This window comes from Dermochelys coriacea, chromosome 6 (assembly GCF_009764565.3).
Source record: "Dermochelys coriacea isolate rDerCor1 chromosome 6, rDerCor1.pri.v4, whole genome shotgun sequence".
Classification (NCBI taxonomy): domain Eukaryota; kingdom Metazoa; phylum Chordata; order Testudines; family Dermochelyidae; genus Dermochelys; species Dermochelys coriacea.
The window spans coordinates 125,856,270-125,879,341 of record NC_050073.1 but is presented as its reverse complement, the minus strand read 5'-3'; the positions used below and the strand labels follow the sequence as shown (position 1 = coordinate 125,879,341).

The 23,072-nt window shown below is 42.8% G+C and overlaps 1 protein-coding gene across 3 annotated transcripts in view; it reads right to left on the bottom strand.

The window, feature by feature from the left end:
* The window catches only part of MDGA2 (MAM domain containing glycosylphosphatidylinositol anchor 2), a 660,176-nt gene that overhangs the window by 225,975 nt on the left and 411,129 nt on the right, over positions 1–23,072 (bottom strand). For all 3 annotated transcript variants that reach the window (XM_038407346.2, XM_038407347.2, XM_043516491.1), the window contains one exon: positions 2,656–2,985. In XM_038407346.2, coding sequence (XP_038263274.1) covers positions 2,656–2,985 — 330 coding nt within the window. The remainder of the gene's footprint in view (positions 1–2,655; positions 2,986–23,072) is intronic.

Below are 23,072 nucleotides of genomic sequence, written 5' to 3'. Positions count from 1 at the left end.
GCTTCAGGAGTTACCTGTTTCTGCCCTCCTTCTTATTCCTGAAAAATGCATCCGATGAAGTGAGCTGTAGCTCACGAAAGCTTATGCTCTAATAAATTTGTTAGTCTCTAAGGTGCCACAAGTACTCCTTTTCTTTTTGCGAATACAGACTAACACGGCTGCTACTCTGAAATCTGATTCCTGAAAGAGTGATAGAATCACCCCTGCCGTTCCCCTCTGACAATGTACCTCAACATCTCAAATGGGTGGCAGGTTTCCTATCTTCACCTTTCTGATCTATTGTCCTGCTGGCTCACTGCATGGCAAGCCCCTGACTCCCTGAGTGTGGATCTCCGGATACCGGGCCACAAGCACATGACCAGCAAAAGTTATGCATTTCAGTGCAGGTTTTTCATGGATTTTAGGGTAATTGCATGGAGAGGAAATCAGGGGCATGAGCTAGGCCTGGCTCATGCCCTTCAAACAAAATGAGTTGACTCCATGGTGGCCATCCAGATTTTCACTATCATCTACCTGAGAGGCAATGATTTGCTCACTCTAACCAGCATGGGCCTATCTAAGCCTCTGAAACAGAACTTGAGAAGGGTCAACTAGGTTGTAGCCAGTTGCTTTTCTAGCTTGGTTGGTGCTGTGCTAGTGCTATAGCTATGATAATAGCTCATCTTAATTAATTAGCCTCTTACATTTGGGATGGCTACTTCCACCTTTTCATGTTCTCTGTATGTATATATTTCTTCTTACTATATGTTCCATTCTGTGCATCCAATGAAGTGAGCTGTAGCCCACAAAAGTTTATGCTCAAATAAATTTGTTAGTCTCTAAGGTGCCACAAGTCCTCCTTTTCTTTTTATGGAAAAAAATTAACCTTCTACTTTAGTGAAATTTAATAAGCCTTTTAGAAACTGGGCAGCACGTTTCTATACGCATGGCAGGGTCAGAATGAGGCTGTTCCACAACACCTCCTTACTCTGCAGCAAAATGTGATGTGATATGTGTGTTCTTTGCTGGCTTTACTCCAATGGCCTGTGTAACATCCACAACATACCTCAGATCAGCGTATAGGGGAACAGTGGGGGCCAAATACCTAACTTGTTTCAAGACCGAGCTCCCTAAGTTTAGGGAGGGGATGATCTGATGAGCCTGCCTACAATTGCATGTGGCCCATCAACGACAGCTATTAGCAAATATCTCCAATGGCTGGAGATGGGATGCCAGATGGGGAGGGCTTTGAGTTAATACAGAGAATTCTTTCCCAGGTATCTGGCTGGTGGGTCTCACCCATATGCTCAGGGTCTAACTGATCACCATATTTAGGGTTGGGAAGGAATTCTCCCCCATGTCAGATTGATAGAGACAAAGGCAGGGAGTATTCACCTTCCTCTGCAGTGTGGGGCAGGGTCATTTGCTGATTTGAACTAGAATAAATGGTGGTTTCTCTGCAATTTGAAGTCATTCAACTAAGACTTGAGGATTTCGGTAATTTAGCCAGAGGTTATGGGCCTAACGCTGGAGTGAGTGGGCAAGGTTTTGTGGCTGGCAATGTGCAGGAGGTCAGACTGGATGATCACAACAGTCCCTTCTGGCCTTTAAGTCTATGGGTCTATGACAGTTAGCATAATCTGATGAAAGCTGTAGCCATGTATCATATCAAAGACAGGAGCTATAAGGCACATAACACTGACATGCTTTGCCTCTGTACTTTAACACAAATTTGCTATTTTAACATATCTGGAAACATACATTCATTTTTACTGAAAAAAATTGACTAGCAATCTTTTTTTCCCCTAGTGATAGCAAAAAGAATATTTTCTATTACAAAATATATTTTCTAGATTATAAAAAAGTATAAAGCAGCTTTCATTTGGACCTGGTTGAAGGGCCTTTGCTGTTTTTTTTCAAACTCATGAGAGAAAGGAAATAGTCAGTTTTGCTCTATTCATACTTGATTTGACATACCGGGGGGGGGGGGGGGAGAGAAAACCCTTTTAATTTATAAAAAACCCAATAATGGGTAACAAATGCAGAAAGTGACTGACTCTACCAGAAAGCATTCCATACTAAACTAAGGATTTTTGTTGTTCTGTGGCCGCAGTAACAATGGGGGCTGCATCAGTCACTAAAATCAGCCACTGGTAAAAAATGCAAGAAACTGCAATATCCATGCATATGTGTTCACATGAGTTACAAGCCATCCATCAGTTCAGAGAGAAACACACACACTCCATATGCATTGGAAGATACTCTTAGCTGAGACAATTGCCAACAGAGAGAGGTACTTTTTAGTAAGACACAGAAATGAGCATGCATTGAGTACCTAAACCACTATGGATGCCTACGGGATTTTGCCAACTGGGGGAGCAGCATGAGCCCCAGTATTCCCTTACATACTCATTAAAACACAGCTGCCTGTCCCACACCCAATGTCTGTTATTAGATGCAAGCAGCTGCATGATCTTTCTTTGGGGAACAGAGCATTATCTGCCACCCATCCAACCGTCTGCCTTCTGTTCATAGGAGCACCGCACTCTGGAAACCATGAGTCCAAGTTATGGGGAAGCCTGCTAGGTTCACGCCTCTTCTCTTGCACGCGCACTGAGGAAGAGCCAAAATTGGACCTTTGACTCGTAAAGCCAAAGTCGAAGGGAGCAGCCTTACCTGTACTGCTGGATATGTTGACATCAATGCTGATATCGGATATACCACCTCCTTTCAGGGATGCCACGCAGGTATATGTTCCAAAGTCAGTGAATTTCAAGTCGATGATGTCCAGGTTGGTGGTGCCAGGGGAAACATCAGGGTCAGTCTGGGTGATGACCATCCTTTCTGAGCTACGCAACGGGCGTCCGTTTTTAAACCAACTGAATGTGAGCTCCTCAGAAGGAACAGCTTCCACCTGGCAGGAGATTTTCACTTCACGCCCAATCTGGATGTTGTCATCTTTGTGATAGGGGTCAGGCGTGATCCAAAACCGGCCTTTTTTTAAGGCTAAAATATAAAAATATACCCACAGTTAGTCTAATATGGTACAGCTCTTGCAACCCGAGACCCCAATCCTGCAAACCGTTACACCCATGCACATGAATGGTCCTACTGAAGTCACAGTAAACTACTCACTTGCGTAAAGTGAAACACATGGATTAAACATTAGCTGGATCGGGTCCTTAATCAGCATCATAACCATGGCATACATATGCATTGCTAAAGCTCTCACCGCTGTTGTCATGCAAGCAAGGAATAGATACAGTAAATAAATCTGGCTGAGCTGCTGGCAATTGAAGGGTAATAAAAAATAGTTCAAGATTCCTCAGTGTTGACTATGTATTGTTCTAGGTAGATCCACGCTGCCTGCCCCACTGTCCTATCAGAGTGCCTGAAGATACGCTTGCTGAAGATAACAAAACACAGAGATCAATCTAATATCACTGAAATGATCAGCAGTGTCATTTCAAATCTGTCTGCAGACAGGGACAGCTGTGTGGAACAGCCCTTTGCCAGTTCGTTACTTGGGAGAAAGCAAACAAACTCCTAGGCTAAAATCCTTCCTGAGGTACACACATGTGGCTCTTCCCTCCGTCAATGGCCTGGATTCACCCCTCGTCATACCAGTGCTCACAGGCTGCAGCCTGCACAGGCTTGTCCCAGTGGGGATCCCACTGCCAGCAACTGCAGTCCCAGAAGTGGCCAGGTAAGGAGCACACCTGGAGCATGGATGCATCTTCTGAGCAGCCTCCCTTAGTCGGTCTGTTCTGAAATTGCAGCAGCAATTTAAAGCTGCCCTTCCCCAGTTTATTCCCCATGAGAGGCTGTGCAAACGTAACCCACACACCTTCTGGGTATGGTGTTCTGTCCCACCTAGTGGCACTGAGACCACTTAGAGAGAATTAATGAGTCTGCTCTACAGTCTTAGCTAAGAGCGAGTTGGCTTTTAGCTCATGTGGTAGAGGTTCATGCACTAAGCTCCAGAGGTCCTAGGTTTGATCCTGCCCATCAGCGCCCGGGGTCTGTCAGTGTTATACAAACACAGCATGCCCTTCCTAGGGATGAAGCGGGGCTGCGTATCCCAGGTGGAGAAGCGCCTGTTGAAGTGAAGTGAGGCCAACATGCGTGCACACAGCTGGGGACAGAATGTTAACCAGAAATTGCAGTGAGAGAGCTTGCCACAAGCATCAACAGGTTTTTGAGGTTTTCAAATTAATAATAAAGTTATTTTCTTCAGTTCACTAGGACAAGAATTAATTAATATTAATCTTCAACCCTCCAGTCAACTAGGGGAAGTACTGTCCCAGTTTTACAGAGGAGGAACCTGAGGTAAAGAAATTAAATGAGGGCTTACGGAGACAGTGTCAGATCCAGTATTAGAACTCAGGCGATCTAGGTCCCAGCCAAGAATGCTAACTGCTACCCCATGAGACTCTCTTGAGGTAGGACAATCTTCAACCAATGAGAGTCACTAACACAAATTCAGCAATTTGCCATAAAAAAGCAATTTGATGGCACACTTCAGACTTTTGTTTTCAATATTTTTGTTTAAAACAAACATAAAACTATCCTGAAACTATGGCAATTTGGATTAGCAAAGCAGCTGGTACGATGCTAATTTTTGGAAGCTGTTCCACAGTCAACCATTAAGCTCTTTAAATATGTATAACTTCTGATATACTGCATGTAAATGCTACTTGTATAATCTCTCTCTCTCTCTCTCAGAATATATCTCTATATATTCTGTGTCAAACTGAAAAGCCTCACAAGGAAAACACCAGTTGGAAATTTTATAAACAAATATTCAGGCTCAACACAAAAACCGGAAGACAAATATTTAATTCTGACATTTCTGCTGCGTTATGTGACTTTTTAGCATAGTGGAAATTTCCTTTGTCTCCCCCCGCCCTTTTATTCCTGCAACTGCTCATACAGTGCTTCATGCATGGAGCATTCTGGGGTGAAATTAGGACACGCAGCAGCATTCCCCTGTCTGGCCTCATGTATTTAGATGCTTACAGCAAATGAAGTGTGACATGGTTACAAATGGTAAAGGCTGCGTACTGAAAATTTTCTTGTCAGGATACTCATACTTTGGGTAATAAACAGTTTGCTCATATACAGAAAGTGTAACAATATGAAATTGAAATGAACTTATGAGGTACAAAGCAAGCTAGGAGAGCATCCATTGTCAGCTGTTTATGAAGTGTTGAAAATGCTAATTCAGACTCTGTTAGCTCAGTAACTCTTGGAATAAAACTGCTTGACACTTCATTGATAATATTTTAATTGTATTTTTTATCTGTTTTTTTTTTCTTTTCATCCTCTACCCACAAATCTAAAACTCTTTGGAAATCTAGATAGCAGCCCACAAACAGAAAGAGATGGACAAACACACAGACAATAGACATATAGAGACACAGGGTAACAAACTTGGGCTGGTGAAATAGCATAATCATCTTAATTAGAGAATGAAAGAATTGATTTGCTTGTAGCACAGGTTGGAGAACACAAGAGGTTATTTGGAAACTCATGTACTTCATTGTTGAGGTATATGGATGGCTGCTAGGTTTCTAATAAAGTATTTCTGAATCTTGAAAGTGTCATGAATTTTAGTATGAAAAAAAGCATGTCAGAATATGCTAGTCATTATTCATCATTTGTTACACTGTTTAAAAGTTGCAATCAAACACACAGGAAGCAGAAACTGGCACATTTGACCTAGCTGACCAATCCAACCCAACAAATAAAGAAACGGAAAATTCTCAAAGTGAACATTTGTAGTCAGCAGCTGCAATTTGTTCAAATACCATTTCCCACAAATACATGGATGTAACTAATATACTCACACTTTGCAAACAGAAGGGGGAAAAAAGTCAAATAAATGATACAAGGAATAATTCAGTCAGCTCTGTTTAGTAGTAAAATCACCAAGCTGGTTTCAATTCTGAATCTTTTTTAACTTGTCTGCACATAGTGAGTTTTAGCCATTTCTCTTTCCCAGCAAATGGATAGCAAAGTTGAAAAGAAAGTTTTAAATCTCATCCATCCCTCATTTTGGCTAAAACCATAAGAGCAACTGTAAGCTAAGGAGAAAAGGAGTCTCAGGCTTCAGGCCATAAGCCTCCTGGGTCAGGAACACTCCTTTCATTGCCCATGAACTACATTGTATAGTTGACTACCAGAAAATGAGGTATGGTTTGGTTTGCTGTCTTATTTTTACTTATGAGGAAGCATCAGGTACTAGCAACAACCAGCGACAGGATATTGGATGTGACCAGACAATGTTCTGACCAGCTACGGCAAATCCTATATTTCTAAAACCACTGTAATGACCAAAGTAGTTTTCTGTCAGGTAGGCCCCAGGGGTTCCTGTACAACACCCACATTAGCCAAATCATTTTCCCAAAAGAGATTCACAGGCACAGAGACCGGGTGCTGAAACACTGTATTTCTTGGTAGGAAGTACAGGAGCCTCTAGATCCTATCAAATCGGAGCTAGTGAAAGCTTCTGTGCCATTCCCCTCCTCCTCTCCTTTCTGCTCTCCACATACGAGGCTCTCCCTTCACACGCCATCCCACTTTCCTAGTCTCCCGGCATGCATCACAGCCATCGCCAACAGCAGCAAGGACTCCCAATTTTACACCTGGTTAACAAGAATGCCTCTCTCTTTCTCTGGTCGCATTCTCCAAGACCCTCACAAAACCTGCATTGCCATTGCCAACACGAGAGGAACAATTTTGGTTTTATAATCGTAGCCCCTAAAGCATTAAGAATCAGTGTTAGCCAATAAACATCCACGGCTCCCTAACCTCACTCACTTGCAGGGGGACACAGTTCAGTTCCACCATTAGCAGTTCACAGCCTGTGTTGGAAATCGATTCATTTACCTCAGAGCTCATTCCTTTCCTATTACATTCGCTGGTTACACAGGGCCATTCTAGTCACACATTCAGGTTGTAAAAGATCCAAGAGCAATAATCAAAGCTCTCCATGTTCTAAACATTTTTTGAGGGACAACTGTCCAAATAAATTGACACCCTTCACGCAGCCACACCTTCCTTGCCCACAAAAACTTCCTCACTCCCCCAAGAGACGCTGCCCCTCCTGGGTGCTGGTTTTTAGGAGGTTGCCAGGTTCCCCTGGTAAAGAATCACAGAAAGGGTCACTTTCTTCTAGAGCTAAGCAAGAAACTTCAGGAGAATAAGGAGAACAGAGTTATCTCTAATCTTATCTACCGTATTTCCCTCTCTGCTTCATTGCAGATCTTTTGGCTTGCACTCTGCCCAGCCCAGTTCCTATTATAGCTGGAAGGATCAGGACATAGGGAAAGAGGGAAAGCCTAGGGATTCACTAACTGCTTTCTTCCCCGGGCAAGCTAATGCTCATCATCAGTATTAACTTGTGAAGATTCTCCCTCCACACTTGCAAACGTTCCCCTGAGAGGAGGTTCACGGGCAGCTGAAGGCAGGTTTCCCAAGGCTGCATGACTCCCGTGGAAGATTCTTTCAGTCACAATGGCTGGAAGAGCAGCTGGGGCAGTGAACAGCACTGAAGCGCTCAGTCTCTGTGCCAATATCCCGACTCTTGCTGCACTAAGCTAGATTCAGGGGATTTCTCCACAGGCTGGTGGACCTTCTGTAGAGCCAGGAAGCAAAAGCCTACTCCAAGATCTGAGGTGCAGAATCCCAGATCCACAGGCTGGATGAAGCCTCTGACCATCCTCGGGGCATTTAAATTTTCTGCCCATACACTGCCCCCTCTTAGGAGCACCCCACCCCCTCCCTGTCTGTTAGGAGTGGAAGTATCACCTATCCCTTGAAAGTTTATTTCCAGCTATATTTTCAATAAGGTCTCAGGGTTTACGTGCACCAATGACCCCGATATATCAGCTCTTTGTCCATTCCTAGAGCACCTGTTCTTTGAGCAGGCCCAGATTCAAATCCTTTCCAATGACCCCATACCTAAGAGCAGGTGTATTGATATACACCACAGTGCCCTGAGTTCTGCCCAGGCGTGTTCTGCTTGTTTTGTTTTGTCGCTACATCAGTTACATTCAGGACAAGCTTTTCTTCACAGCCCTGAGGGTTAGACACAATATTTAAAAAGAAAGAAAACTTAGATCTGGATGTAATCACATGAGTCTGGGAGCTGGGGCCCTAGAGAAATGCTTACAATATCTATGTCCTGGCAAGGTTTTCTGCACACAGTCAACAAACAGTGCTGGAAAATATGGCAAATGTCCATAATTGCCCTGTGCGCTTCAGAACCTGTTCAGGAAATTGTCAGTCTCTCTCTGAAGAGACCCTGCAAAACTGTGATGTGATCAAATAGAAACCAGGGAAACAATCTTCTCCACTCTCCCCCAACTGTTTTCACAGTTAATTACATTTCAAAGGTATAAAATACACTGAAAGTGTCTCCACTAAAGCCTATTTGCATTCTTTGCGTTCAGATATATCATATCTCCCCCACCCCAATCAACCCCAAATGCTCCTTTAATCCACCAAAATGTTTCATATCTTGCAAATGCATATTTTGAGATATATGAATAGCATCAAACACAATAATTGCATGCATTAGCTGCTGCACAATTCACAAGCTTCGACACAATGGTTTACTGGCCACAGCCTGCCTCCTAAGTTGACACAGGGGAGTGGGGAATGCTTGGCCTTGTGCATGCTGGTATATGCGTATGTGCCTGTATGGAGCCTGCAGCAATGGCAATATTCAGTAGCAGAACCGTGAAAAATACTAATTTGAACCTTGAACGCGCAGTCAGACTCCACTTGGGTTCAAGCTCTGTTCCCAACCAGCAGTGGTTCTGTTTGAACGTTGATCATGCCTGTGAGCATTTTGTCAACGCTGGAGTGCAACTTTGCTTTGTCTCGTTATCTATGAATGGTTCGAGACAGTCATCTGCTGGTGCTAAGAGCTGATGTGACCAGCTGCCCAGAAGTGTAATATGCGGCGCCCACGTCCACCACCAACTTCTATTGGCCTTACAAAATCCAGAACTATGCTACATAGTCTCAAGCACCATCTACTGGCTACGTACATAGCGATAGGTAGAGAGCGCTCTTGAAACAGCTGAGGTGCTCTGAGGGTCTGTCCACACTGAGCGAGGGGTGTGATTCCAAGCCGGAAGAGACACACCTGTGCTAGCTCTGATTGAGTTAGCGTGCTAAAAATAGAATGCCGGGTAGTCTAGCAGCTCTGAGTATATGCCTGTCAGAGACTCCAAGTACGTCCTTGGGCCAGCTAGCCGTTTCCACCGCATGTGCTGCCCCAGCTATATTCCATTCCACAGGCTCGATCAGAACTAGCGTGAGTCTGTCTCTTCGAGCCGGCAGTCACCCCCCCAGCTCCAAGTGCAGACATGCCAAGGCCTCGTGGGGAAAGTCACATGGAACCCACCCCGGGGACAGCAGGATCGACAGACAATGTTTTCACGGGGGAGTGGCCAGTGTCTGAGCTCTCTGAAACATTTTAGATGTCTGATAATTTCTCTCTCTCTCTCTTACACACACACACACACACACACACACCCCTCTAATTCTGTAGAAGGGGGAGAGAAATAGAATCTTATTCCCTTTTTTGGAGGGCCAGGGCTGTCTTTCAACTATCTCACACTAAGGGAAAAGATTTCTGAGTTTATTTTTAGGGAAGACCTGCACAGAAACCCTGAGCAGAGGACTAAAGGCTGATCCGCAGCCCATCGAAGGGTCTGCCTACACTACAATCAGGATGTGTAATAGCAACACAAGCATAGATTCGTAGATTCATAGATACTAAGCTCAGAAGGGACCATTCTGATCATCTAGTCCGACCTCCTGCACAGCGCAGGCCACAGAATCTCACCCACCCACTCCTATGAAAAACCTCACCTATGTCTGAGCTATTGAAGTCCTTAAATCATGGTTCAAAGACTTCAAGGAGCAGAGAAGCCTCCCTCAAGTCAACCATGCCCCATGCTACAGAGGAAGGTGAAAAACCTCCAGGGCCTCTCCAATCTGCCCTGGGGGAAAATTCCTTCCCGACCCCAAATATGGCAATCAGCTAAACCCTGAGCATATGGGCAAGATTCACCAGCCAGATACTACAGAAAATTCTTTCCTGGGTAACTCAGATCCCATCCATCTAATATCCCATCTCAGGGGATTAGACCTATTTACCCTGAATATTTAAAGATCAATTACTTACCAAAATCCCATTATCCCATCATACCATCTCCTCCATAAACTTATCGAGTAGAATCTTAAAACCAGAGAGATCTTTTGCCCCCACTGCTTCCCTTGGAAGGCTATTCCAAAACTTCACTCCTCTGATGGTTAGAAACCTTCGTCTAATTTCAAGTCTAAACTTCCTGGTGGCTAGTTTATACCCATTTGTTCTTGTGTTCACATTGGTGCTGAGCTGAAATAATTCCTCTCCCTCTCCTGTATTTATCCCTCTGATATATTTATAGAGAGCAATCATATCTCCCCTCAACCTTCTTTTAGTTAGGCTAAACAAGCCAAGCTCCTTAAGTCTCCTTTCATAAGACAAGTTTTCCATTCCTCGGATCATCCTAGTAGCCCTTCTCTGTACCTGCTCCAGTTTGAATTCATCCTTTTTAAACATGGGAGACCAGAACTGCACACAGTATTCTAGGTGAGCTCTCACCAGTGCCTTGTATAATGGTAAAACCTCCTTATCCCTACTGGAAATGCCTCTCCTGATGCATCCCAAAACTGCATTAGCTTTTTTCACAGCCATATCACATTGGCAGCTCATAGTCATCCTATGATCAACCAATACTCCAAGGTCCTTCTCCTCTTCCGTTACTTCTAATTGATGCGTCCCCAACTTATAACTAAAATTCTTGTTATTAATCCCTAAATGCATAACCTTACATTTCTCACTATTAAATTTCATCCTATTACTATTACTCCAGATTACAAGGTCATCCAGATCCTCCTGTATAATATCCCGATCCTTCTCCGAATTGGCAATATCTCCCAGCTTTTTATCATCTGCAAACTTTATTAGCACACTCCCACTTTTTGTGCCAAGGGCAGTAACAAAAAGATTAAATAAGATTGGTCCCAAAACCGATCCCTGAGGAACTCCACTGGTAACCTCCCTCCAACCTGACAGTTCGCCTTTCAGTAGGACCCGTTGCAGTCTCCCCTTTAACCAATTCCTTATCCACCTTCTGATGTTCATATTGATCCCCATCTTCTCCAATTTAACTAATAATTCCCCATGTGGCACGGTATCAAATGCCTTACTGAAATCTAGGTAAATTAGATCCACTGCATTTCCTTTATCTAAAAAATCTGTTGCTTTTTCAAAAACGGAGATTAGGTTGGTTTGGCACGATCTACCTTTTGTAAAACCATGTTGTATTTTGTCCCATTTACCATTGACTTCAATGTCCTTAACTAATTTCTCCTTCAAAATTTTTTCCAGGACCTTGCATACTACAGATGTCAAACTAACTGACCTGTAGTTACCCGGATCACTTTTTTTCCCTTTCTTAAAAATAGGAACTATATTAGCAATTCTCCAATCATTCGGTACTACTCCTGAGTTTACAGATTCATTAAAAATTCTTGATAATGGGCTTGCAATTTCAGGTGCCAATTCCTTTAATATTCTTGGATGAAGATTATCTGGGCCCCCTGATTTAGTCCCATTAAGCTGTTTCAGTTTCGCTTCTACCTCAGATATGGTAATATCTACTTCCATATCCTCATTCCCATTTCTCATGCTACCATTATCCCTAAGATCCTCTTTAGCCTTATTAAAGACTGAGGCAAAGTATTTGTTTAGATATTGGGCCATGCCTAGATTATCTTTAACCTCCACTCCATCCTCAGTGTTTAGCAGCCCCACTTCTTCTTTCTTAGTTTTCTTCTTATTTATATGGCTATAGAACCTTTTACTATTGGTTTTAATTCCCTTTGCAAGGTCCAACTCTACTCGACTTTTAGCCTGTCTCACTTTATCCCTACATGTTCTGACCTCAATTAGGTAACTTTCCTTGCTGATCAAAGTAGACATACCTTTGACACAGCTAGCTCAGGTGTCAATCACTGTGAATCCACAGCAGCACGGGGTTCAGTGCCAGCTGTACAAGCTCAACTGGGGTCATAGACACATTGATTATCCCATTTGTGTCCTCTGCAATGTGACCTCCCAACCCTGTGCCCAGCCCAGGGCCGCCGCGCTCTCCCCTCCCCACCAGTTACATGTGGGGAAGGGGAAGTTCTGTCCTTTTCCCACCATGCCTCCCCCTGCCATGTTCAGTTGCTCACCTTGGCAGCCGGGACCGGGCAGGGAGTGGGACCAGCTGCTTCTCACACCTTCCACTCCAGGTTGCTGACTCTGTGCAGAGCAGCAGCTGCCTAAGAGACAGCCAGGCTGGGGTGGCAGGCTGCCCCGACCTCTCTGCTCCCTGCCCACGCCTGGCTGCCAGGAGCCGAGCGAGCCAGAGACCCCCATCCCCTTGTCCATGGCACGTTTCCAGCTCGCTCGGCCCCTGTCCCTGGCAGCTGGTCCTGCTCCCCACTTGGGCCTGGCTGCCAGGGAGAGCGCCTGAACATGCTGGAGGTCAGGCACCCTGGGAGAAGGCCCTGTCCTCCGCCCCCCCCAGCAGGCCAAGCAGAAATCTGGGGAGGCACTTGACCCCACATGCCCCCCCTCCACATACACATCACTTATCTCTGGGACCCTGGACAATTACTCAGGTGGGTAGCAACTCTGAATCCCATGTTTCCACAGCTTCTCCTCTATCAGTACCCAAGCTAGCCAGATTAAAGGTTACTTGGGTATGCTGTGATTGCAGCGTAGACACACCCAAAGTCATCAGCGGTCTTTCCATCGACTCCAATGGGATTTGAACCAAGCCCTTTGCCTGGATCTCCAGGACCAGGACCAACAAGAGGCTCCATGGAGGTAGTTCATTACTAGCATTATTCCCTAGAAACTCCATGCCCGTGACTCTGATGGTGTTTATTGGCTTTAGAAGGAGCCACTGCCAGCCCCCCAGGTCCCCACGGTGACTTTTAGGTGGATGGAATTTTCAGACAAGAGGTGACTCTAAGGGGCTCTTGGTGCTAAGAGGAAAGACAAATTAAACATTGAAAGCAATTATATTATGGGCAACTCCAATTTTATTTCTTTAGTAAAAAGTTGGAATGTTTTTCTCTAGCCAGGGCAGTGCAAAACCAGTGTTTCAAACAAACATCCACAATTTTTCGCACTCACTTAACTTAAAAAGAAAATCCACCACCCCTCATTTTAAACAGCGAAGTCAGAAAGCCCTGAAAATGGAGGTTTAGAAGAGAAGTGCTGAAGTACAATCACAGAAGTGCCATTATTCTGCCCATTTTATTTAGCATGATGACTGGAGCCTTTTAGATTACACAGGTGTGAGTTTCTTCTTGCTCATTGATGTAGAAGTAAAATACTTTGATAATGGCCCCTGACAACACCCAGAGAGAGAGAGATTTTCTTGCTGAGTATGTGCACAAGGGAAGGAAAGAAGATATAAAGAATCATCGGCTCTTGTATGCAACGTTCCTGTTTGAAGGCATGATACAGTGTAGGATTTTATGCTATTTTAACCCCAACGTGCACAAAAAGCATAAACTCTTTCTTAGGATTGACATGTAGAGGTAAGCCTATGTACTCACATAACAGGCCCCCTCCCCCCAGTGCCTTAGACAGGATACCTCAGTTTTGGATCCAGCATCCCAGGAGTAAGTGGGATTACTAGTAATTTCATCCACAAACACAAATTCCACCACCATCTGTACGTGGATGTCTTACAGGTGTACCTCTCTACCCAAGACCTGGATCCTGTTCAAACTAAAATCTCAGCCTGCCTCTCTGACATCTCATCAGGTATGTCTAGCCACCTGCTAAAGCTCAACATGGCTAAAACAGAGCTCAATCTTCCCCCTAAATCCTTCCCTGCTACCTCCTTTCTCAGTCACTGTCATTCAAGCCCATAACCTGGGCATCATCTTGGGACTCAGCCTCTCTGTAGGTCCTCACATCAAGACTGTCTAAACCTTGCTAATTCTTCCTGCATAATATCTCATTCATTACCAATCTGCCAATGTTGGCCCAGGATACCAGCCTCCACCGCCCACTTGTTCAATTTTCAATCAAGCATCATCATGTTTTCTCCCATGCTATCCCTCATATGTGGGAGGAGTTCACCATAAACATCTGCGAATTTACCTCATTAACCACCTTCATATTTCTCCTTTGCTGTGATGCTAAAAAAAAGAAAATTCACAACAATTAGGCAGATCACATGCTGAGACCACATCTTGTAATGTTGCTCATTCTTTCCTTGTACTGCCCCACCTGTCTGTACCCATCTGTTGTCTCTTGTCTAATCCATAGATTGTGAGTCCCTTGGGACAGGGGACATCTTTTTTCCCTATGTTTGTACAGCACCTAGCACAATAGGGTCTGGATCCCCAAATAGCCAACAGGGGACTCACCTGGGTTGTGGGAGACCCAGATTTGAATCCCCACTGTGCCTGATTTGGAACAGGGATTTGAACCCAGGTCTCCACGTCCAAGCTGAGTGCCCTAACCACTGGGTTATTGGCTATAATGTGGGAGAGGTGTCACACTGCTTTTCATGAGAAATGGCTGACCTGGCTTAGGTGCCCAACTCCAGGAGACAGTTTATGGCTGAGGATCCCGAGTGCAGACAGATGTAACAGAGCAGCATGCCAGGGTGAGACTTGATAGCTTGCCATGCAGTCACATCCCATGTGGGCTCTGCTACTGCTCAGTCAAAATCCCGGAGTGTGCTTTGCCTATTCCCAGTTGTCCGATGTAGCCAATCAAAGTGCACTCTGGGGCTTCTCGTGCAGTGTCCCTCGGAAAATTACTGCACAGCAAGCCAGTGCACTACAGCAGTGTTTCTCAACCAGGGGTACGCAGAGGTCTTCCAGCGGGTACATCAACTCCTCTAGATATTTGCTTAGTTTTACAACAGGGTACATAAAAAGCGCTAGTGAAGTCAGTACAAACGAAAATGTCATGCTTTGTTTATATTGCCCTTTATACTATCCACTGAAATGTAAGTACAACATTTATATTCCAATTGATTTATTTTATAATTATATGGTAAAAATAAAGTCAGCAACTGTATTCTGATGTCTGATTTTATAAGCAGGTAGTTTTTTAAGTGAGGTGAAACTTAGGGTGTGCAAGACAAATCAGACTTGTGAAAGGGGGTCAGTCGTCTGGAAAGGTTGAGAGCCACTGAACTAGAAAGTCACATCCCATGTAGACTCGCCCCCTTAGGCAGCTAAATCCCTTTGTTGATTGGGGTTCTAAGCCTTGTCTCATTGCTTTGTATTTCACTCCTGGCTAGGACAGGCAGTTCCCTGCTCAGATTGCTGGCTTCTGGGAATCCTTTTCATGGGTGCAAAAGTCTCCCCATTCAATGTATGAGGAACCTAGGCCCCTAAATCAGGGCTGTGAATTCCTCTGGAAGCAGGACACCTAGGCATTGCAAAAGCTAACTCCTAAGTCCCCTTCATGAATCTAGCCTTTAGTCGTGGTATAGGCGAAGAGTAAATTACCACCCCATAAGAGCAAGCAGAGAGATACTCTGATTCAGAGGCATATGGCTAAGGCACAGTACAACTCAAGAGTCAGGGCAGTTTACACACTGCCCCATAATCCAGCTCATGGTGAGAACATCAAACCACCAAGCATGTGGAGCCCTGAAAACTATTCCCCCTTCTTCCAAACTGCACTGGGCTGCGGTCCTTCGGGCCTGGCACCCTCCCAGAGTCCAAGTGACACCAATGGACTCCTCACACATCCAAGGAATTGCCATGTGACCCCACTGCAGGATCAGGAACTTAGCTAGAGATGAAATTCAAAGCTTGGGGGGCGGTTCAGATAAGGATCAAAAAAGTTTCAAAACTTATTTTAACAATGTCAACCTCTTGATTCTCCAAAACCTCGTGGGAAATTTTGGGAGACCAGATTCTTCTCATTGTCTGCTGGCACCCCTGCCACTGCTGCTGTTTCTGGATGGGGCCTAGACATGCAGAGGTAGTGGACAATGAAAAATGAGGAAAATAAAGGTTGACGCAATTTTGCTGAATGACGTTTAGAGCTGCTGGACTCACCTATTCACAACCGATGTGTAAGGAACAGGGTTTGCACTATAATGCTTTGAGCAATAAATAAATGAACTGACTAGCTCCCTACAGCATGCAACAATTTACAGCACCCAGTATGTTTTGTGCCATTCAGAGTGAACTATTGAATCTACACTGGTGTGATCCTGAGGGGATCTCCTGGCCGGACTGGGGCCATACCTTGCAGAGTTGTGACAATCCTATTTTTGAAGCCTGAGGAGAGCACAGGGTATGAATTGACTCACCGTGTTTTACAATAGTAAGAAAAAATGTGCTACTGCTATTAAGAGAAATGTTTTATTTCAATAATTTTGAACTGTTCAAGCTTCCTGAAAATTAGTCCAATTAAAAATCAAAAGGCAAAACAATAAGATTTTTCAATTCAAGCCATAATACTAAAACATCAGCTTCAATGACCCGAACTTTAATTAATTAAATCCTCAACAAGAACTTGCTGCAAAAAATGCCAGATGGAGGCTGGTATGCAGAGCAACTCGATAAAGTCAACTAGGGCTGTTTTTAACCTAGTACCCATGTTTTTCACGAATAGCAATTTGTTCAATTCCAATGTAAAACATGAGAGTTTAAAAACTACAGAAAACAGATTTGATTTCCATATTGTGAAAGTGAAGTGACAAGCTTAAATAAAACACAATAAAACAAGCTGTGAATTTAATTTAACTTGGTTGTTTCCAGACACATTTTGTTCAAAGCTGATATCAAAAACCTTCATCACTGAGTTAAGTTCCAGTGTTATTTGTTTCAGAGTAGCAGCCGTGTTAGTCTGTATTCGCAAAAAGAAAAGGAGTACTTGTGGCACCTTAAAGACTAAAATTTATTTGAGCACAAGCTTTCATGAGCTACAGCATCCAGTGAAGTGAGCTGTAGCTCAAATAAATTATTATTTATGCTCAAATAAATTTGTTAGTCTCTAAGTTGCCACAAGTACTCCTTTTCTTTTAGTGTTATTTGTCTGTATGACTGAATGAGGCAGAAATCCATGGATGGAGAAATTTCTACTCCAAAATCAACCCTCCCCATGTCAAAGAGCTCTGAGCACACTGCCTAATTTCTGACTTTAAGTGAAAACACCATATAAATGAAACTACGCATTAAATAAACAGCCATTTCCACAGCAAAGCCCAGCTAATGGAAGTCTTCGCTGGTATTTCTCTCTTCATTAGTTCACCCAGTTCTGTCTGTTCAATGGAACCAATAATAAGCATTCTGCCTCCAGCACCATGGAAACGAAGTTTGGGTTTTTTGCACCTCTCAGTATAGATGCATTATCTGAGTATTCCACAGTATACAGCCCTAAATGCAGCTACCAAATAACAGAGCAGAGACCTGGGGGGGGGGGGGGAGTTCTGCAATGATGAACAGAACACACAGTGTTACCTTGTAACATTCATTTGGCCATGGTGTTCATGTGTAAGAAGTGGTTTGGGATTTTTTTGTCACACACACACACACAGACACACAGAAAATAATTTTGGCATCAAAAATTTGAAATGTACTAAAAAATGTACTAAAGTGAATTCCAGTCCTGATTTAAAGCCATTAAAGGAAGAACATTCAATATTAAGGGATCTTCTAGCCTAACTCAATGCAATGTAATAATGGATGTCAGGTATGAGCGATCCATGAGCAGAATTACTGTGCAGTGCAACATGGAGATGACACACAGAAGTGACACACTGTTAAAAAGAGGTTTACTGCTGTAGGTTTAATTAGATCTATAACAGGGTTTACATAATCTCTTGTATTAATTCATATTGTTTATCATTCATCACAGTTGGTGCCAATATGTACATAAAGTAACTAATAAATTAGGTAATAAGCAGGAGACTATTCATAGATTCGAAGACCAGAAGGAACTACTGTGATGACCTAGTGTGACCTCCTGGCTAGAAGACCTCCCTGAATTAATTTCTGTTGGAACTAAAGTATAACCTTTAGAAAAAAAAAGAATCTTGATTTTAATATTTCTAGTGTTGAAGAATCCACCACAATCCTTGATGAATTGTTCCAATGGTTAACTATCCTTACTGTTAAAAAAATTGTGGCTTATTTGTAGTTTGTATTTGTCTAGTTTCATCTTCCAGCCCTCGATCGTATTATACCTTTATCTGCTAGCTTGAAGAGGCTTCTATCATTAAATTTCTGTTCCCCAGGTAGGTAGTTATAGGGCAGGGGTTCTCAAACTGGGGGTTGGGACCCCTCAGGGGGTCACAAGGTTATTACATGGAGCTGTCAGCCTCCACCCCAAACCTTGCTTTGCCCCCCCCATTCATAATGGTGTTAAATATATTAAAAAGTGTTTTTAATTTCTAAGAAGGGGTCATTCTCAGAGGCTTGCTCTGTGAAAGGGGTCACCAGTACCAAAGTTTGAGAACCACTGTTATAGGGCATGTCTACGCTGCCCCCCAGATTATGGGGGTGTGAACACCACTGCACATCAGGGTACTATGCTGTGATTCCCCATGTGGACACTGCAGGCATGAAGTAGAAGGTTCCTAGTTCATATTAGCGTGAACCTCTTCAAACAGGACTACATTAATGCAAAGTAGGAGCCTTTTAATTTACACCTGTGGCATTCACATAGGGGAATTAAAGTGTGGCACTTTTGTGCGCACTGCTATTCACACCTCCATATTCCAAGCTGCGGGACAGTGTAAACATGACCAAGTCACCGTTTAGCTCTCTCTTTGATTGAGCTCCTCGAATGTATCACTATAAAGCATGTTTTCCAGTCCTTCGTCGTTCCCCAGGCTCTTCTCTGGACCCTCTCCAATTTATCAAGTTCTTTTTTTGAATTGTGGACTCAAGAAGTGGACACAGTGTCCAGCAAACGTTACACCAGTGCCAAATAGGGAGGTGAAATAACCTCTCTAGTCCACTCAATATTCCCATTTCTACTTCCCAGGATCACATTAGCTCTTTTGGCCACAGCGTCACATGGGTAGCTCACATTCACTAGATTATCCCCTGTGAGCCTAAAGCTATGTGAATAACTGATTTTTTGGTTTGTTGGTAGTTCCAAAAAAACAGGAAAGAAATTGGTTCAAGTTGAATCGAAACAGATTTTTTTTCTTTGAATTTTCAGCAAAATTTGGAAAAAACTCTTTTGCATCAAATTAAACATATTTTCATGTTGAGCATTTTTAGCCTTTTTTAAAATCAAATCAAAGTAAAAAATGGGCTAGATTGACAAACTCTAGAAAGAGAGATGGTGGTGGGGGTGTCCCCCCCCACCTTCAGACCCAATATTCTAGTTGTTAGATCACTCACCTTGGAGTAGGGAGAGACTTGGGTTTAAATCCCTTCTCCAGAGCAGGGATTCAAACCTGACTCCCACTTCCCAAGTGAGTTCCCTAACACAACTTGGTTATTGGGTATAAGGGGGCACCACCATTGCCACCAGAGTCCTGGTTTTTTTTCCCCATCTCTAATCTGGATTGCTTAGCAAGGTGGGGGCAAGCAAACAATATGTCTTTCAGTATAGTCAAATGTGAAGTCCTACACCTAGAAACAAAGAATGTAGCCATACATTCAGGTTGGGGGACTCTGTTCTGAGAAGCAATGACTCTGAGAAAAACCTGGGCTCATGGTGAATAATCCGCTGAACATGAGCTCCCCATGTGATCCCGAAGATTCACTCTGAAATAGTCACTTGTCTTTATTATTTACCACTCCCTCAGTCTTTGTGTCATCAGCAAATGTTATCAGTGGTAATTTTCTGTCTTTCTTTGGGTCATTGATAAAAATGTTAAATCATGTGAGGCCAAGAACTGATTCCAGTGGGATGCAAGAGTAAAGGGAAGTCTTGTATAGTATTTCTAAGAACATAAGAATGGCCATACTGGGTCAGACCAAAGGTCCATCCAGCCCGGTATCCTGTCTGCCAACAGTGGCCAATGCCTGTGCCCCAGAGGGAGTGAACCTAACAGATAATGATCAAGTGATTTCTCTCCTGTCATCTATCTCCACCCTCTGACAGACAGAGGCTAGGGACACCATTCCTTACCCATCCTGGCTAATAGCCATTTATGGACTTAACCTCCATGAATTTATCTAGTTCTTTCTTAAACCCTGTTATAGTCCTAGCCTTCATAACCTCCTCAGGCAAGGAGTTCCACAGGTTGACCGTGAACTGAGTGAAGAAGAACTTCCTTTTATTTGTTTTAAACCTACTGCCCATTAATTTCATTTGGTGGCCCCTAGTTCTTACATTATGGGAACAAGTAAATAACTTTTACTTATTCACTTTCTCCACACCACTCATGAATTTATAGACCTCTATCATATCCCCCCTTAGTCTCCCCTCTTTTCCATGCTGAAAAGTCCTAGTCTCTTTAATCTCTCCTCATATGGGACCCGTTCCAAACCCCTAATCATTTTAGATGCCCTTCTCTAAACCTTTTCTAATGCCAGTCGATCTTTTTTGAGATGAGATCACATCTGTACCCAGTATTCAAGATGTGAGCATACCATGGATTTATATAAGGGCAATAAGATATTCTCTGTCTTATTCTCTATCCCTTTTTTAATAATTCCTAACATCCTGTTCGCTTTTTTGCCTACCGCTGTACACTGCATGGATGTCTTCAGAGAACTATCCATGATGACTCCAAGATCTCTTTCCTGATTGGTTGTAGCTAAATTAGCCCCCATCATATTGTATGCATAGTTGGGGTTATTTTTTCCAATGTGCATTACTTTACATTTATTCACCTTAAATTTCATTTGCCATTTTGTTGCACAATCACTTAGTTTTGTGAGATCTTTTTGAAGTTCTTCACAGTCTGCTTTGGTCTTAACTATCTTGAGCAGTTTAGTATCATCTGCAAACTTTGCCACCTCACTGTTTACCCCTTTCTCCAGATCATTTATGAATAAGTTGAATAGGTTTGGTCCTAGGACTGATCCTTGGGGAACATCACTAGTTACTCCCCTCTGTTAGTATATTCATCTCTGTCAATCCAATGAAGCCAATAATAAGCATTCCCCGTCCAGCACCATGGAAACAAAACTGCTTTTTTTGGGCCAGTATAGATGCATTATACTTGCTTGACAATGATTCTCTATTTACAATTACATTTTGAGACATATTAGTTAGCCAGTTTTTAGTGCATTCACTGTGTCATGTTAATTTTGTATTGTTTTAGTTTCTTAATATGTCATGTGGTATCAAGTCAAATGCTTTCCAAATGTCTTACACCAATGCTATTACCTTTATCAGTCAAACTTGTAATCTCATTTTAAAAAAGTTAGTTTGACACGATCTATTTCCCATAATTCATGTTTATTGACCTTAATTATGTTACCCTCCTTTAATTTTTTATTAATCAAGTCTTGTATCAGCCAGTCCATTATTTTGCATGGGATCTATGTCAGGCTGGCATGACTATAACATTCAAAAACCAGTCGGAGAACACTTCAATCTCTTTGGTCACTCGATTACAGACCTAAAAGTGGCAATTCTTCAACAAAAAAACTTCAAAAACAGACTCCAACGAGAGACTGCTGAATTGGAATTAATTTGCAAACTGGATACAATTAACTTAGGCTTGAATAAAGACTGGGAGTGGATGGGTCATTACACAAAGTAAAATGATTTCCCCATGTTATCCCCCCACCCCCACCCCCACTGTTCCTCATTCTTGTCAACTGCTGGAAATAGCCCACCTTGATTATCACCACAAAAGGTCCCCCCCCACCCTCTCTCCTGCTGGTAATAGCTCATCTTACCTGATCACTCTCCTTACAGTGTGTATGGTAACACCCATTGTTTCATGTTCTCTGTGTACATAAATCTCCCCACTGTGTTTTCCATTGAATGCATCTGATGAAGTGAGCTGTAGCTCACGAAAGCTTATGCTCAAATAAATTAGTTAATCTCTAAGGTGCCACAAGTCCTCCTTTTCTTTTTTATAATTCCCTGGTCACCCCATTTATCCTCTGTAGATACTGGTACACCATTAGTTTTCTCCCAATCCTCTAGAACTTTCCAAGAGTTCCAAGTTCTACTGAAAACCAATATGAATGGTTCAAAGAGCTCCTTGGCCAACTCTTTTAAATTTCTTTGATGGAAGTTATCCAGATCTGCTGATTTAAAAATATCCATCTTTATTAGGTGTTGTTTCACATCCTCCTTAGTTACTATTGGAAGGGAAAGCATATCATCATCATCATCATCATAGAATATGAATACATCTGACTTCTCCTCCAAATAGAACAGAAATATTCATTGAATGCTTCTGTCTTTTCTGCATTATTATTGATGATTCTTCCATTTCCATATAATAATGGGCCAGTATCATTGTTAGGTTTCCCTTTTTTCCTTACATGATTGAAAAAACTACTTGTTCTCCTTAACTCTGCTGGTCATAGATTTCTCCTGGGGACTTTCTGCTTCTCTCACCAATTTTCTACATAACTGGATATGATTAAACAATTCACAAAATAGAGAGAAGACAATTTTATATTTTTTGAGGCTTAACAGAGACTGGAGCATGCACCTATCCCTCCCGCACAAGAAGACAGCTTACTTGTAGACAGTGACACATATTGTACTGCCTCCTACTGCCCAACTCTCTCACAGTCACTCCTCCCAAGTATTCTGCTCATTTACAGTAGCATTGCAAGGACAACTGGAATCCCAGTGGGATGGATTATATTTAATATTAAGATAATATCTCTGTTGCCATTTGTGGAGTATATATCATGACTTGTTCTCCTATTCCAATTGTCCTGAAACATTATTTGGGGCAAAATAAATACAATGTTTGGAAAATAAAAGTTCTGCATAATTTCCACGTCAAACATACCATTATTTAACATAGCTCTTCCACAGCCTCTCGCGGCAAAATGAATGCAGACCATTACTAAAGTGCGAGCTCCATAAACACACTTAACCA